At 44.9% G+C, this 18,180-nt stretch overlaps 1 protein-coding gene across 1 annotated transcript in view; it reads left to right on the forward strand.

Moving 5' to 3' along the window:
- LOC115499948 (histone-arginine methyltransferase CARM1-like) overlaps positions 1-15,235 on the forward strand; it is a 248,160-nt gene extending 232,925 nt beyond the window's left edge. The window contains exons 13-16 of the mRNA XM_030294235.1: positions 2,026-2,115; positions 4,301-4,438; positions 13,401-13,490; positions 15,105-15,235. Coding sequence (XP_030150095.1) covers positions 2,026-2,115; positions 4,301-4,438; positions 13,401-13,490; positions 15,105-15,117 — 331 coding nt within the window. The 3' untranslated portion in view covers positions 15,118-15,235. The remainder of the gene's footprint in view (positions 1-2,025; positions 2,116-4,300; positions 4,439-13,400; positions 13,491-15,104) is intronic.
- The last annotated feature ends 2,945 nt before the right edge of the window (positions 15,236-18,180 follow it).

The following is an 18,180-nucleotide window of genomic DNA, read 5'->3' on the forward strand; positions in this document are numbered from 1 at the left end:
CCTAGGTGCCCCAAGAGACTCTTAACTATAGAGAACAAACCGACGGCTGCTGGAGGGGAGGTGCATGGGGGGGATGGGCTAAATGGGGGATGGGCATTAAGGAGGGCCCTTGTGATGAGCCCTGGGTGTTCTGTGTAGGTGATAAATCACTAAATTCTGTTCCTGAAGCCAGACTACACTGTATGTTAAGTAGCTTGAATTTAAATAAAATCTTGGAAAGAAAAAAAAAAAAGAAGCCTCGGTGGCTTATAACACAGGAGTCTCTCTCCCCGACACTCTTTATCTACTGTGCCCAGCTTTCACTCTGTACAGCATCACCCACCCTGGTGCACCAGCCTCTGTCTGGAACAGTCCTCCTCACTGAGGAAAAAGAAGGATCGTGGCGAAGTCTGTACTGGGAATAAGAGCTTCTGCCTGGAAATGACACAGATCACTTCTGTTCACACTTAATTGGCCAAAGTAAATCACGTGGCTGGGCCCGAGCCTGGGTGACAGGATAATTGCAATGCTACCCTATGCCCAGCTCAAGAGAACTGGCATTTGGGAACAACTCCAGTAAGTACCACAGGCCCAGACAAAATGGACTTCTATTGACTTTATCTGCTGTTCCGGGCCCCCTCCTGAGTCCCAGGGAATTTTTTGAAAACTACATCTGTGTTGGCTTCCCAGAGATGTCACCTGTCATTCAGTTTATTTGTGTGTTGATTCAGCAAATGTTTATGGAGATCCTACCCTGTGCCAGATAGAGTGCTGGTGCTTGCACAGGTGCAAAAGGTAATTTTTAAAAGTCTACCCTTGGGGTGCCTGGGTGGCTCAGTCAGTTATGCATCCGACCCTTGATTTCAGCTTGGGTCACGATCCCAGGGTGGTGGGACCGGGCCCCACATCAGGCTCCACACTGAGTCTGTTTAGGATTCTCTCTCTCTGTCTCTCTCTAAAAAAGGAAAAACAATAAATAAATAAATAAATAAATAAATAAACAAACAAACAAACAAACAAACAACAAACAAAAATTTTTAAAAAATTAAAAAAATAGGGGCGCCTGGGTGGCTCAGTCAGTTAAGCGTCCTACTTCAGCTCAGGCCATGATCTCACAGTTCGCGGGTTCGGGCCCCACATCGGGCTCTGTGCTGACAGCTCGGAGCCTGGAGCCTGCTTCGGATTCTGTGTCTCTCCATCTCTCAGCCCCTCCCCTGCTCATGCTCTGTGTCTCTCTGTCTCTCATTAGTAAACGTTAAAAAAATTTTTTTTTAATTAAATTTAATTTTAAAAAAGTCTACCCTTGAAGAGTTCATAGTCTATTTAGGGGAATGCAAAAAAACAGGAGGAAATAATGGCCATGCAATGTCAAAAAATTCAGTGTGATCGGTACAATGGAAAACTCTAGAAATGCTCTGCCACAGGGTGAAAGAAGTTAGGGCTTTGGGGGGGCACCATAAATGCAAATAAGGTACCACCTCCCTTGAAAATCTTTAGAGCACTCTCTAAAACATGTCTCCCCTTAGCGGTGGACGAATAATACCATCTTGGAGTTGTGTAACACTTTTATAGTTTGCAAAGCCCTCCCGTACACATTTTTCCCCATTTGAGCACACGAGGACCTTGCAAAGGGAAGTAGGAGAGAGCCTTCGTCGCCCATCAACGGATGAGGCGACTGAGGCTCAGGGAATTTAAGTGACTTGTCAAGTAAGCACCTAGATTTTGTTGCACCTTCGCCACTGTTCTTCCTGTTCCCGCTCATCGTGCATTTGGTATAAGCCATGGCCGCCTCGGCGTGACGCTTGCCGTAGCCTGGTGGGAAACTCGTGCAGAGTTTTGTCAAGACGCAGAATTCTCCCATGTGTGGCATCACCCAGGCATGAATCACACACTGAGAGAACCTTGCTGCCAAGGCAACTGTGCTTAAGAGGGAAGGAAAATATTCCGTGATTTTCCCCGATCCCACAAATGCGTCTAGTGTGCCTGTCAACAACAACGAAATAATTCCAAATGTTTCTACGCTCTCTCCTTTTTCTTTCCTTGCAGAGTAGAAATCCCCTTTGTGTTTCAGATGACACAGTCTGGCCTCATCCACGGCCTGGCGTTCTGGTTCGACGTGGCCTTTGTTGGATCTGTGTAAGTATCACCCCTTCCTTGACTATTCTGTCCTACGCCATTCTCTACATTGTGTAGTCGTGGCTTGAAAGTGTTTTGAAGTTGATTTCAACAGTAATACTTGTTTCTCTGGGTTCCGAGAAAGGAAGGCACTTTTGGATTTTAGGGCGAAGTCAAAATGAGACAATTTTCCATGGTGTCCTCTCGGCTCTGGCTAACGTAGTGCAAAACCTCTTAAGCCAACTGGATTGAGACTTAAAGGGATGGGAAAGGGTCTGTGCTTCATCAGCCCTCTTGGGTCTATTCCAGAATAGAGGGTGGGAAGGACCCCCAGCCCCTGCCTTGGCTTCCAGCATGTTATCCTGGTTAGAGAACCTCCTGTACCTGAGTGATACCTGGAATCCTACCTTCCCTGACTCTGTTCACGCCCTCCGCCTCACAGAAGATGCTAGAGAGTCCTTCCTCAATGATCAGGCAGGCATATACCACTAATGCTAATTGCAACATGAGGTCATTTCATCAAGGTCGTTTCCTTGCCCTTCCTGAAGAGCTTGGAAAGCTCAGAGGAAAGAGGAGAAAGACCACCTACAAGTTGACTGTCCGTGTTTGGTCTTCCTCGTAAGGGCTGTGCCATTACCGTACCCCCAAACCTCTACTCTCCTTCTGACTCCCCTACTCTCTTGCCAGGCTTTCTCATGCTCTCTGACTGGTGAACCCAGTAGCTCTGGGTCACATGACCAGGTGAAAGGAAAGCTTTTGCATTACACTCCTCTCTTCTCCTCGTAAAAACATCCAGGCTTATCAAGACATCCGCGGAGAACAGGAGTGCCCGTGGGTCTGCGATAAAGCTCAGGGAGCTTGTGGGGGTGGGGGTGCTCCGGGGAGGAGGGGACCCCCGGCAGCCTCGTCTGGGCTGACAATCAGAGAAAAAGAAAATGCTGTACGAGTCGTCCCTACACCGCAGAAGCATATTTGTTCAAGGAATCCATACATTGGTTTCTCAGACTTTCCCCCAGCGAATCTGTTCCTGCAGGGCTAAGGGAGAGAAGCTTGAAGTGGCCTGCTCCAAGGGGACAGTTCCTTTGAGGTGAAATGCTTTATCCTACAAAGCTTTAGACAGCTTGCATCCTGTTCCCACATGTGCCTGAGTATATTTTGATAGAAGAGTGGTTTATATTACTTAGCGGTGAAATTTTGTAAAATGCACCCCCCACCCCCCCACCCCCCTCGCTGCAACACCTTCAAGTCAAAATAGACCCTGTAGGGGTCAGCTGTGTGTTCCACGCATACCTTACTCCATCCAAACCAGCGACACGGTCGGGTGAGTCACCAGGACAGGTGACCTTGGTGTTTGGGGGCACAGCCAGGTATTCTCGCATCTTCGTATGAAATGAAGAACGCCCATGTAAACACTGTCACACACACATACATGTGTGGGACGTCTGAGCCGGAAGGACAGCAGAGACCATCTGCCCCAGGGCTTTTCTTGCTTCCAGAAGCCCTCTCAGGTTCCCTGAACAGGTTGGCATGAGACGGTAGGAGGCCAGACTCCAGACTTGTTACCTTGAGAGACACAAAATTTTCAGACAACTCAGTTCCCAACTTAACTCTATTCCTTGTTGGGCTTCTAACGAACTTTGATTCAGAAAGACAGATTGAAGGGCACCCGAATGGTGCAGTCCGTTAAGGGGACGACTCTTGATCTCGGCTCAGGTCAGGATCCCACGGTTTGTGTGTTCGAGCCCCACATCTGCCATCAGCGCAGACCCTGCTTGGGATTCTCTCTCCCTGTCTCTCTCTCTCTGCCCCTCCCCTGCTCATGTTTGTTCTCTCTGTCTCTCTTCCTCTCTCTCTCTCTCTCTCTGTCTCTCTCAAAATAAACTTAACAAAAAAGACAGATTGACAGAATGGCCAAATCCACAGGTTTGAAGCCTGGCTCTCCAACTGTCTTCTGTGTGATGCTGGGCATGTCCTTTAACCTCCCTGTGCTGACTTTATTGAGTTACTGTATATACTTAGTTAGGGAATATATATAAAGCTCTTGGGACATTGCCATGGCAATGACCTAAACTGAGCTACCCTTACCTTAAAAGGATTCCATGAGTTGAAAACTCTGCAAACCAACTATCAACCTAAGTCCCCAGTGCAATCCATGCAATATGGCCCCAGAGCGTAACTGACGTTTAACTCTTCTCCCGTCCCACAGGGTAACTGTTTGGCTGTCGACAGCCCCAACTGAGCCTCTGACTCATTGGTATCAGGTGCGGTGCCTTCTCCACACTCCCCTCTTTGCCAAAGAAGGAGAGACCCTCTCAGGGAAAGTGCTGTTTATAGCCAACAGACGGTAAGCTGGGAACTAGACTACTGACTACTGGGCAAGGGGGTGTGAGAGGTGGGAGCGTTTTCAGCACCTCGAAATGGGCAGCAGACTTTACAAAAGCCCAGCTCACTCTGCTACCAAGACAGCAAACGTCTTCCTTGCGATGAGGGCCACAGGGATGGGGAGCTTGGGGTGACTCAAGGGCAGCGTTCTCCACCTGAGCACGGAGGTGGTCGGAGTGCTTGCCAAACGCTTGAATTATCAAGTGCTTGAAATCCCACATCAGCTCCTGACTTCCCTTGCATCTAGCCACACGCCCTCAAATTTAGTACAATACCATCGATTTGTTCCCCAGGGGACAGGCACAGCAGGGCGATGTGTGGTGTGGGCACAGCAGGACTGGCTGTGTCCCTCTGGTAATGGATTTCACGAGGCCTCTCCTCTGCAGCGATGACTTTGATTTATCTCATTTTTAAGATGCTCTATTTTCTTTCACCTTGTTGGAGCTTCTCCGGGGTGAATCAGGGGAGAAAGGAATAGCAGAGCCGTTCAAGGACTCTCAGGATATTAAGGGTACTCAGAGATCATCTCACTCAACTTCCTTCTCTCCCTACCTCCCACCTCTTCTCGGACCTGCACTTGAACACTCCTGTGATGGAGAGCTCATCCCCTTACAAATCAACCCTTCCATTTTTTTTAATGTTTATTTATTTTTGAGAGAGAGACAGAGCATGAGCAGAGGAGGGGCAGAGAGAGAGGGAGACACAGAATCCCAAGCAGGCTCTAGACTCCGAGCTGTCAGCACAGAGCCCCGTGTGAGGCTCGAACTCACGAACCGTGAGATCATGACCTAAGCCGAAGTTGGACACTTAACCAACTGAGCCGCCAGGTGCCCCAACCCTTCCATTTTCAAAGTCTACATTTCTTTCCTTACAAAAGCCTAACACGCTCACATATAAATTCAAAACTACAAAAGTATTTAGAGTCCACACTCGCTGCCACCCCTCACCCACTCCCCAGATGGGGCCCCTTGGTCCATATGCTTCCAGGTGATTTTTCTGTGCATGTACTAATAACATCATTGTGGGGTTTTTATTGTTGTTTTACAAGAAGATTCAACTAGCCGTCTCCCACTTAAGTTTTCACTTAGCATTAAGTCCTGAATCTGTGCACATAGATCTGCTTTGTTATTTTAATCGATGCGTAATAGTGGAGGGCATAGATGTATTACATGTCTTTTTAAAAATCACTGACGGCGGGGCATCTCCATGGCTCAGTTGGGTAAGCATCTGACTCTTGGTTTCAGCTCAGGTCATGATCTCATCGTTCATGGGTTTGAGCCCCTCACTGGGCTCTGTGCTGACAGCACGGAGCCTGCTTCGGATTCTCTCCCTCTTTCTTTCTCTCCTCCTCCCCTGCTCGCTCATGCTGCCTCTCTCTCTCAAAATAAATAAATAAACTTAAAAAAAACACATTTTTTTTAAAAAACTGCTGATGGGTTGATACTTGGGTTGCTTCCCACGTTTCCCCTTTTTTTGGGCCACTGTGAAAAACTCTGCCCTAAATCCCCTTGAACATAAAGCTTGCACAGGGACAAGAATATTTCTACATGAGATCCCTAGAAATGGAGATGCTAGATCAAAGGGTATGTACCTGTGACACTCTGATAAATACTACCTTTTATGTATTTTATGTATTTGTACCTTTATGTGCAACCTCAATGGTTGCACCAATGTCCACTCACGGTGATGGACGGCCATGGACGGCCAGGCTCATTTCTGCACTTCTTTTCCCTACACTGCCTGTGATTGGTCTCTGTGGCTTTTGCCAGTAGTGATGTGTGTGCACATGTGAGGGAAGGGAGAGAGAGAACGTCAAGCAGGCTTCTCACCCAGCCCAGAGCCTGATGCAGGGCTTGACCACGCACGCAGGTCTGGGATCGTGACTTGAGCCGAAGTCAAGAGTCAGACGCTCAACTACCCAGGGGCCCCTACAAATACAATTTTTATGTTATTTTATTTTATTTTAATGTTTTTTTATTTTTGAGAGAGACAGAGACAGAATGTGAGTGGGTTAGGGGCAGAGAGAGGGAGACACAGAATCCGAAGCAGGCTCCAGGCTCCACGCTGTCAGCACAGAGCCCGACACGGGGCCTGAACTCACGAGGTGCGAGATCATGACCTGAGCCGAAGCCGGTCGCTCAACTGACTGAGCCACCCAGGCACCCCCTCCAAATATAATTTTTAAAAGTTGCATCTGGTTGTTTTGGTTTATATTTTTTTAATTACTAATAGGGGTAAATAACTTTTCATATGGTCTTTGGTTATTGATGTCTTGTACTTCAAACATCTCTGATCATTAAAAAATTATTCTTGTTGTTGATCCTACAAGTACTTCCTAGTAAGTCTACTCATTGACCTTACTTCTGCATCTGAGTCTGTTCCAGGCTCCAAATGGCAGTTGTTGAAATATTTGGAGAGCTCTACCAAAATCCTGCCAGTCTTCCTGGCTGGCTATAGGCTAACATCCTGTAAGAGTGATTTTTAAATTGTTGGAGGTTCTAAGCCCGCCCCTCTGGAGAGTTGGTGGGACTTTTCTGGAAAGTAATTTACAAGAAGGGAGTTCCTGTGGCGGGAGAGACATGACCATCTTCAGGCGGTCTGTTTTTCTCGACTCACATTCTCTCTCCTGTGCCGCCGCAGAGTCATCCTGCTTCCTGCCAACATGGCTCCTCTTCTGCTTGTTTCCGTGGTTCTACCATATTGCAGTTCTAGGCACGTCTTGCCCGCCCCAGGGCCTGCACAAGACGTTACATATGAGGAATAAAGCTTTTGCATTTCGGAAAATGCTCCTCATCCTCAGCTTGGGTGTTTTGGGGAGCACTCTCTGAGACGCGTCCCCCGCTGGGCTCTCTTGCTTCTCTTTGCGCTTCTATGCTTTTTCCCATGTGCCTTACAGCCAATGCCAAGTGCTTCTGTAGCCCTTATACATGAGTTAGAGACTGCAGACTCTATCTTTCTCCCAGTTTTACAGAAAATGAGGTCCCTGGTCTACAGTGTCTTTCTCTTCTGCTTGTTTAGGGGATGGTTTCCAGGAGGCAAAGTTGGGAAATGCTGATTTATACTGCGTTCATCCTGGAAGTCACCACTTTCTTCCTCAATCCTCATAAACCATCTATTTAATGACCAGTTCTAAAGAAAAAAAATTACTAAGGAGCAGTAGCCAACATCAGCTTGGAGTTGGGACTTGCCTTTTCTGCTTAACATTCTTTTGCTTTCAGATATTTATATTTGAAGGTATCTTAGGGTATCATTAGGTGGGTGGATTTAAATCATCTTATTTTCCTATTACTTTTTTCTTTCTTTTAAACAAAACCTTTTTTTAATGTTTATTTATTTTTGAGGAGAGAGGCAGAGCATGAGCGGGGAAGGGGCAGAGAGACAGAGAGGGAGACACAGAATCGGAAGCAGGCTCCAGGCTGTGAGCTGTCAGCACAGAGCCTGATGCGGGGCTTCAACTCATGAATCATGAGATCATGACCTGAGCTGAAGTCGGACACTCAACTGACTGAGCCACCCAGGCACCCCTCCATTATTTTCTTCTAACATATCTTGGGTTTCATCCTTCTCAGTCATATTTTTTGACCCTCCTTTATTCCCCCGATGGGTAAGAAAGAAGCAAACCATTTACCTCATACACCTGTGTCATGACTCCCGGGTTCCTCCAGCCTTCCACACCTTTCTTAAAGCACCAGTGTTGTATCCCTGTTATTTGCCTATATGTGAACTTCCCAAAAAGAAGGCCCGAGTCTCATTCTATGGTGTATCCCTCCTGACTTAATTCATTTCAGAGATTCGGCAGTGATATGGAAGGACCACCTGAATGAAGAAGTCATGTCAGGATCCTCCTTTTAGTAAGAATTTAGTCTGGCTCAGTTGAAAGCAGACGCTAAGAGATTATGGACACATGATACTTAGCAGCAGGAAGAAAGGGAGGAAGGCGGAAAGAAGATTTTTTTTTAATATATTAAAAAAGATTTTTTTAATGTGTATTCATTTCCTGAGAGAGACAGAGCGTGAGCAGGGGATGGGCAGAGAGAGAGGGAGACACAGAATCCAAAGCAGTTTCTAGGCTCTGAGTTGTCAGCACGGAGCCCGACGTGGGGCTTGAATTCACGAACCGCAAGATGGTGACCTGAGCTGAAGTCGGAGGCTTAACCGACTGAGCCACCCAGGTGCCCCTTTAATATTTTTTAAACGTGATTTTTTAAAGTTTATTTATTATGAGAGAGAAAGCATTAGTGGGAGTGGAACAGAGAGAGAGGAGGGAGAGAGAATCCCAAGGAGTCTTCACATCATCAGTGCCAAGCATGATGCAGGGCTTGAACCCACAAACTCTGAGGTCATGACCTGAGACATGACCAGGCTTTGGCAAATATTAAAGGAGAGAACATAGTATAGTTATCAGCACACAGTAGGTCCACAGAAAATCTTAGTTCCATTTTTTCCTGCCTTCTTCTCTTCCTTACTCTCATTTTTGCTTTAAAATTATTATTTTCTTTGGCATTTTCTCCAAACTCAGCACTTCCTGAATGTCAGTGCTTTGACGTTCTTTTCAGTCAGGTGCTGCTGGTTTGTCCTGCCTTTGGACAGGATCTCCCCCTTCCTTTTGTCAAATATTTTTTTAAACTCTGGCCTCCCGGGAGAACTGCCCCCCCCCCTGCCCCCAGGGTAAGCCACACTGGCGTGACAATGGCTGCCCTTTTCTTCCCAGCCAGGACCCCTTGGGATCGTATTGTTAGCGTTTTATTTTCCACAGACTTCCATCATTCTTCGGCTGTCATTCATATTATTGCTGTGGACAATAAAACAGAACTTATGTTTTTTATGAACTTTATGAAATGTATATCCCTCAAGTGCACAGAAGCTGGTGTCCATGAAGTTTTTTGATCATGTGCACCTCGGAGTAAAGACATTTTGTATATGCGTCCCCCGATTATAGACTAGCATTTATCTTATAATTCTGTGAATGTACTACAGTAATAATAGAAAGTATAAAGTGGAGTGCTCGATATAGAGATATATATACTATATACTATTTATATACTATTTATATATATATACACCCACATGCATAGACATGTCTCTGTGTATATACACACATAGAAACTTACATGGTGTATACGTCATAGGACACAAAATTAGAAATAAAAAAGAATGAATGGAAAAAAACAAATATACATAGGCTGACTTGGGGTCTAGCTCAGCCACTCACCCTGGGCCAAGATTTTTTGGAATATACTTTAAAATTTGGGCGTCCCTATGAAGGTCTGCAGTACTCAGGTCTGCCAGGGAATTTGGTTTTCAGAGAGTTCCATGAGCTTTGTGTTATGAAACTAGAAGGAATGCTGACCAAAGAGTTAAAGGTTTGGAAGCTCCAAGTGGCGCTCCCAAAGGTCATCTCTAAACTGCTCTGTTTTGCGCTCAACTTGCCTCAGACCAAATATCTACGGGTCTGGACAGCTGCATTGGCAGGAGCTCTGGGGCGAAACTCTTGTCGACGATCGGGAACAGTGAGGCATTAGCATGCGCGGGCTCAGCTTTAAGGGATGTTTCTTTGTGCTTTGTTACTCAGATTCTTCTGGCTCTGACCAGTGTCTCCACCGCCCAGTTGGTATTTACTCAGTGATGTTGTACCACATTGTCTGCGGTGTAATCAGATTCTCCCTGAACCGTCCTGCCTTAGCAAAACCCGAGAAAGTAGGTGAGCATAATAGAGAACGAATCCGGCACTTTCCTAGTGACTTCACTAGTGTTCAGTATGTGTTAGGTGAACACGTATATTCGTTTCCCAGGGCTGAAAATTTTAAAAATCAGGCCACCTGGGTGGCTCAGTCAGTTGAGTGTCAGACTCTTGATTTCAGGTCAGGTCACGATCTCGCAATCATGAGATCGAGCCCCACAGCGGGCTCTGCACTGGTCACGGAGCCTGCTTAAGAGTCTTTCTTTCCCTCTCCCTCTGCCCTTTTCTCTCTATCAAAAAAGAAAGAATTAAAAATCGGAGCTAAGTATTTTCTTCCCCCCCCCCGTGTACCCCCTTGGGGCACACTCAAACCCCTCTGAAGAACGCTGGTCCAGGGTCCATTCTACTGAGGTTCTCATTCCTTCCTTCGCCTATCGGTAAACCCTCAGTGACTTGAGTCATTTTTTTTTCTTTTTTTTACTTTTTTTTAAAATTTAAACTTTAGTTAACATACAGTGCAATATTGGTTTCCAGAGTAGAATTCGGTGATTCATCACTTACATACAACACCCAGTGCTCATCACAACAAGTGCCTTCCCTAATGCCCGTCACCCATCTAGCCCACCCCCCCCCACCTCCCTCCATCAACCCTCAGTTTGTTCTCTATTGTTAAGTCTCTTGTGGCTTGTTTCCCTCCCTCTCTTTTTCTGAGCCATTGTTTCCCCAAGCTTCCTGCTACTTCTGTTTATCCTATTCTCCCTTGATCATGAGCGCTCAGCCTATCCCTCTACTATACCTTCTGTTTTCTCTAAGATGAAATTGTCATGAATTACCACACTCTCCAGACAGATGTGTCCTGTATATGTTGTTCTTACGCTTCCAATATCTGTTATTCCAAAAGGAATGTTGGTATGAGAAACAATGATTTTGTTTTTATGTTTTTTTGGTTTTTTTTTAAGTTTATTTATTTAGTGTTATTTTTAAATATAATTTATTGTCAAAGTGGCTACCACACAGTGTGTAAAGTGTGCTCTTGGTTTTTGGGGTAGATGGTTTTGCACTCAATTCTTCAACTAAAGGATGTCTCCTCTTAGGTCATTTGTTCCATCTCTGTAGATTTAAAAAAATTTTTTTTTAATGTTTATTCATCTTTTGAGAGAGAGAAGGAGACAGAGTGCCAGCAGGGGAGGGGTAGAGAGAGAGGAAGACACAGCATCCGAAGCAGGTGCCAGGCTCTGAGCCATCAGCGCAGAGCCCAATGTGGGGCTCAAACCCACGAACTGTGAGATCATGACCTGAGCGGAGATCAAGAGACAGACACTTGACCCACTGAGCCACCCAAGCGCCTTCCTATGTAGCATTCTGGAAAGAGCGTTGCTGAACAACACCCTAGAGCAGGAACTTCCTGTCTGTTCTTCCAGACCCCACCTGGAACCATTCAGTTCTCTGTTATGTCATATGCACATCCATGGACACGCACATTTGCGCAGACCTCGGGGTACTCTGTTTCTGTGTTAAGTCTTACGTTCATTGCTTTAAATATTGTTAAGAAGGCGTCTCTCATTTGGGAAAATAAGTAAGTGTGTCCCTCCCTGATTTCTCAGCCTTTCTGTGATTCCAGCAAGGGCTGCCCTTATTCCTAAGGAGCTCGCTGTCTCAGTATCTCGCTTTCCTTGTGTCTACCTTCAAGTGTTACAAATGCAGTGAACTCCTCCTCGATGTATCATGGAGGGAACATTTTATAACGAAATAATTCGGAGTCAGTTACATGAGTTGAAATACAATCAAAAGACATTGATTTTTTGTTTTTTAATCTGTGCCCATCTTTCCCTCTTACTTTGTTTGGCCCCGATAAAAATCTGGAACTTGAGGTACAGGCTTCACAGGATCTGACATTATACGTCAGCCTGCCCAGGCCACTGTTGGTGACAACAGGGTGAGAGGCATTTGTAACACTCAGCAATTTCTAGAATTTGACACAGAAGCCAGACCATCAAGGAAATTCCAGTTAAAGTAATCAATGATATGTTAACCCCAGACATTTAAAATATTAAGGATTGGAAGGTATGTAATGAAATTAGCACTTTTATACTTTGTAGGTGAGGAAGTAGTTTAGTCCACTTTCTGGAAGATGTTTTAGCAATAGGTGCTGGGAACCTTAAATATTTACGTGCTTTAGCCTGGCGAGTCTAACACTGAGAATTATTCCAGGCAAATAATCGCCAATAGGACATAAAGATGTACTACAAGAATGTCCTCTGCAGCAGAATATCTGTCGTCAAATTAGGCTTTTGTTACTAAAAGCAATAATATGTTATAACATGTTTGTAATACGTTATAAAAATGTAAATATTTGATCATGGGGCATCATTAATTATCCTGTGTAATGCCCGTTAGTGCCACTGAAAAATGTGTTGTCAAGAATTATAGGATAAATGCTTGTTTATGTTAAATCAAATTAGGAGATATGAAGGAATATTTAAGATCATTGTATTACAAATTCGCATTTATGAAAAGAATAGAAGGAAAAAATACACAGGAAAATACTCTATAGTGTTAGCTAGAAGATTCTTTGTCTAGTGACATCATGAATTCTTTTATTTAATTTCTCTTTTTCCTTATTTTTCAGTTATTCTACAGTGAATAGGTAGCACTTTATAATCCAAAGAAATACATGTGTTGTTGAATACATATGACTAATAAAAATCCCACAAACATAGGTCCTTCAGATTAGTCATCAAAGATATGTCATATGACTTGTTCTTATCAGCCAATTCCCACTGGAATTATATGAGCCTTCATCTGGGGCCTCTGAAAATCAGTCACACTTACTGACTGTTTTATGTCAGTTTAAGACTTTAACGTATCCAGTCTTTGCACGATTAAGATTATTTTGGTTACTTCGGTGGGTGACCCATAAAGTGCCTCTATTAATTAAAGCCATTTCTGTCCTTGGCTGTTGATCAAACCAGAAATACCATTAACTTTGTAATTTTTAGCTCAAGAGATTACAACTGCCAAACTCTTCTAACAAATAAACAAGGCCTTCTGTTGCCTCTACTAATGTTGGTAGCATCCCCATAAACACACACGACCGTAGACGAGATGCCAACCCCACACTCTTAAAACCCTCGTGAAGTAAGTAGGTACGTGTCCAAGGTGCCTTCAGTGTGTGTGAAGAGGTGACCGGCCTCGTAAAATGATGGAGTTGTTTTGTTTTTTTGTTTTGTTTTCTGCCATACAGACAGAGCTATGACATTCATATCGTGGCGCTGGTAAACCAGACAGGCTTCAGATCTGGGAACATCCTCGATCTAAAGAATCCTTTCTTTAGGTAAGAAATGCTCTCAGCCATGTCCCAGCCATGTGTATGAAATCTCAGTGGACCATATGACCAGGTAAAGAGGTTCAGGATAATTCCACCTTTCCTAAGAGGAGAAGAGGCATCTACCCTTCCTCCTTAAGGAGACTTAGATCCTATGATGGAGTTGAGTGTTCTAGTTCCATTAAATGGAATTCAATATGTAACAACCTGATCTTGAAACCACAAAGAGTCCTACAAAGTGAATTCTCGTTCCAGCTGAGCTATAATGAGCTGCGTGACCTTGGGCAAAGTCGCTTCCTTCTGGTATTTGGTTTTCTCATCTGCACGATGCGGAGTTTAAATATGGGCTCCTCTGACCTTCATTCACTAACAGATGGTTTTGTGCCGCATTTATTCCACTACACCTGAAACATGAAGTCCATTTAAAGTAAGTTTGTGAGATATTTTTGAGATCACGTAAGTCAGGACAAACCCCTCTTTAGAAGCCATGCAGGTTTTGTCTGATGTAAAAACTTGCCACAGTGAGAGGGATATGACAGATGTTTCTGGAAGAACCCCTCATCTCTTACACCTCATCCATATGAGCCCATTAAAAATCCACACGTGAGGGGCGCCTGGGTGACTCAGTCAGTGAAGCGTCCGACTTCGGCTCAGGTCATGATCTCATGGTTCGTGGGTTCAAGCCCCACATCGGGCTCTGTGCTGACAGCTCAGAGCCTGGAGCCTGCTTCCGATTCGGTGTCTCCCTCTCTCTCTGCCCCTCCCCTGCTCACGCTCTGTCTCTCTCTCACAAAATGAATAATCATTTAAAAAAATTTTTTTAATCCACACATGAAATCCACCCCAGAATTAAAACCACTGGGCACTGTCACTCTTGACTTCCCTACCAAAAAACAAAAAAAAGACTTTTCCTTCATACTATAAAGTCTCCCAAGGCTTTGTATTCAAAGCTTCATGTCTCTGCAGTATTGAAAAGCATAAAGAGAAGAATAAACACGGGAAACCAAACCAAAAGTTCTTTGGCAGAGATGAGAAAATGAAATCGTGACCTCGAAGCACGGGAGGCAAAACATAGGCAAGGCTTCTCTTGTTTATGCTGTGTGTGAGTTGTCACGCATCGTGTGAATCTTAAACTGATAGCCATTTAGGGATATGGATGTCATCTTTAACTTTGAGGGAAAAGGGGAGTTCTCCCTCCCATCCCTGTACAAAATCCCGTCACTCAAGTCGAGGGCACAGATTGTGGCCTCAGAGCATGCAGACTCTTCACTAGCACAATTTGACCTGCCTAGGCCTCAGTCTTCTCCTCTGTGAAATGGGATTAACAACACATGCCTCACTGGGAGATTGCAGGGATGCCCATCACATGTCCAAGCACTAAGCAGTTCCTGTTCCTGGTGTTCAGTAATCGCCAGTTTGCTGTCTTTCTCCCTTTTCTTACTGGTCTCTGTGCTCCTCCTCTCTCAGTACGTAAATAGATGATGGTCTTGCACTTCATTCCAAAGAGAATCATTTGGATTTGGGGATAGAAAGTGAATTTTTGTAGGGTTTTAGAAAACCCCCCTTTTGAGTGCAAGAACCATGCGAACCAGTAACTGGAGTCCTGCTTCCACTTTGTCTTAGGACAAGATTCTAAGCAGGACACAGACAGGGCCTGGGCCTTGGCCTTGGCCAGCCCCTGCTTTGCATGAAGACACAAACACAGTGGCCATAAGGTCACAGGGAGGACCGGTCAAGGTTGAGCGACTCGCAAGATGGCCACAGCACCGACAGAACAGACACACTGTTGGGTGATGGTGTGGGGGCAGCGGATGCCTTTCCTTTTCCCTTCTCTCAGTACCAAGTCTGACTGATGTATTTAATTAATTAAGCAGATAAGGGTGCTTAAAAATGTGACTCCCCTAGGCACTTCACATCTTATTTAAACTTCTTCACCAACCTTTTCCTAATGTCTAGCACAATCGTGATGATGGGTGCTAAACGACCGACTCTTTGAAGGGCACTTCGCATCGAGTGCACGAACAGTTAAATGTTCAGCTGTGGTGATGCCCTTCTTCGGGTCCCCCACAGTCACAGCACCTGAGAAGCAGCACAGGAGCATGTGTGTGCGTGCGTGCGTGCGTGCGTGTGTGTGTGTGTGTGTGTGTGTGTGTTGGGGAAGTGGCATTACCCAGAGAAATTATCGGTGACTTAGAGGTAATTATTGGTAATTTCTTTATCAAAATGAGTAACTTTCCATTTTTTTATTCTACCCATTTTTAGGGCACGATAGATTTACACACAGGAACAAAAAATTCATTTTTGGGTTTGGGCTGATACCTGGTACCATCTAAAAACATCTAATGGGGCATGCCAAAACATCTAAGGATCGACAGGTTAATTACTAAAACCTTGAATATCCACCATTAAATGTGATGTACAGGTTTCTGTCTTTCCTTAGGCAGGCTAGGGAGACTTTGATTTTCGCTATTATTCTAAAGTAATTTGAAAATAGAAGAAGGGCTCACAAATGTTGCTAAAAGTGAGCGAAGGGACAGAACTGCTTCATCGGCAAGGGAAAGCTCTCCAGTAACCCGGCAGAGTCTCCAAGGACTGTGAGGCCAGTCCTTCATCACTCGGGTCCCACACAGTCTGTCCCCAGATCTGGCTGGCGGGGCGACCAGGCAGTCCCTGCCTCCAGGAAGCTTGTGTTGTAGTAGGAGGGAGGGCAGGGCCTTAAACAGCTAACTGCACAATTATGTCATCATACTTGCAATGCGTGATGAGTAGGAGGGGTAGAGGGTGCCAAGAGAGCATTGATGGGGAGACCTAGAGCAGAATGAATCCATAAAACCCACCACTGGTACCCCTCACCCAGCAATAGCTGGAGAACGCTTCGTACATGGTGGCAAAGTTTATTTATTTATTTTGAGAGAGAGAGAAAGAGAGAGAGAGAGAACAAGCTGAGGAAGGGCAGAGAGAGAGAGAACAAGCTGAGGAAGGGCAGAGAGAGGGAGAGACAGAGTCCCAATCAGGTTCCGCTCCATCAGCACGGAGCCCTATGTAAGGCTCGAACTCACACACTGCGAGATCATGACCTGAGCAGAGCCCAAGAATCGGACACTTAACCGACTGTGCCACCCAGGTGCCCCAAACATGCCCACCTCCAAGAAGCCTTCCAAGGCCAAGGCTGGCTTAGATGTCCCTCCCAGAGCACTCAGCTCTTTGCAGACACCACTTTGGGGGCATGTGTCTCAATTACTGGGTTTTTTGTCCGCAACCCCTCCTACCTTGAGCACAGCATCTTGCCTTCTGCTGTTTGTAACACGGTGTTGACACAGCAGGTGCTGGGTGAATGTCTGATGGGTGGGTGGATGAACATGGCCCCATGGAGCTCCTGAATGGCCCCAGAGTTTCTAACCCTGGGGCTCTGGAGCCAAAAGCATGTCTTATTTCGTGCTGCTGCCACAAGCCAGGGCTCTGTCCCCTTCACAGCCTCTCCCAAACAACGTGGTCCTTCTCTCCTCCCAAACACAGATTCCTTCAGTTTCCCCAACTGAACTATCACTGTCCTTCCTGCTCTTCTCCATGGAATTTATTAAGTAATTATCATGCACCAGGAGATGTTCTCATTGCTAGGGTATAACAGAGAATGATGGGGGTATGAATTCCCTGGTCTCGTGGTTCCTGAAAGTCTCAAGGATTGGTGGGTTTCCTGACAGACATCCAGGAAGTAAACAAGTGAGAAAATCTCAAATAGCGGTAGTTTTTCCCCAAAAAAGATAAATAGAGTAATAGCTACCTGATCTCAAGACTCAGGATAAACCTATGGTAATCCAGGCAGTGTAAGCTGAAAAAACGACGCCATCCACATAGGTGAATGGAATGAACAGCGGTCAGAAACGGACTCGCACATATACAACCAATGTGATTTTTGACGTAGTTGCAAAAGCAATTACACGGAGAGGTGACAGTCTTCCAGAAGTGGCACAGGAATGATTGGATATCAATATGCAATAAAATTAGTGGCCTTCAACCCATATCTCACACCGTCTAAAAAAAATTACCTCAAAAGAGATCATGGACTGAACCATAAAATCTAAAAAATATGAAACTTGGAGAATAAAACATAGAAGGAAACCTTCGTGATCTTGGGTTAGACAGCTGTGTCTTACATATGACACAGTTCCTAAAAAGGGAAAAATGATAAATTGTCCTTTATCAAAATGAAAAACCTATCTTTGAAAGACGATGAAAAGATGCGTTATAAACTAGGTGAAAATATTTGGTAATCACTTGTCTGGGGGAAAAAATCATATGCCGAATATAAAAAGAATGTATGCTAAATACTCTCAAGCCTAGTAATGGGAAAACGTTTTTGGTAAGGGCCAAAGATGTGAGCGGACCCTCCATCAAAAAAAAGATATAATCGCCAAGAAGCACATGAGAAGATGTTCAGCATCATTAGTCAACAGAGAACTGACAACTAGAACCATCGTGGCATAGTTCCATTAGATACATACACCTATTCGAATGGCTAAAATAAAAATTCTGACAATACCAAGTGCTGGTGAAAATCTGGACTGAGAATTCTCCTTCATGGTTGGTAGGAATACAAAATGGTACAGACAATTTAGAGAATAGTTTGACACTTCCTTAGATGGTTAAAAAAAATCCGCTTACCACGTGACCCAGCCATCTCACTGCAAGGTATTTATAC

The sequence above is a fragment of the Lynx canadensis genome, chromosome D4 (genome assembly GCF_007474595.2).
Source record: "Lynx canadensis isolate LIC74 chromosome D4, mLynCan4.pri.v2, whole genome shotgun sequence".
NCBI classification, from domain to species: domain Eukaryota; kingdom Metazoa; phylum Chordata; class Mammalia; order Carnivora; family Felidae; genus Lynx; species Lynx canadensis.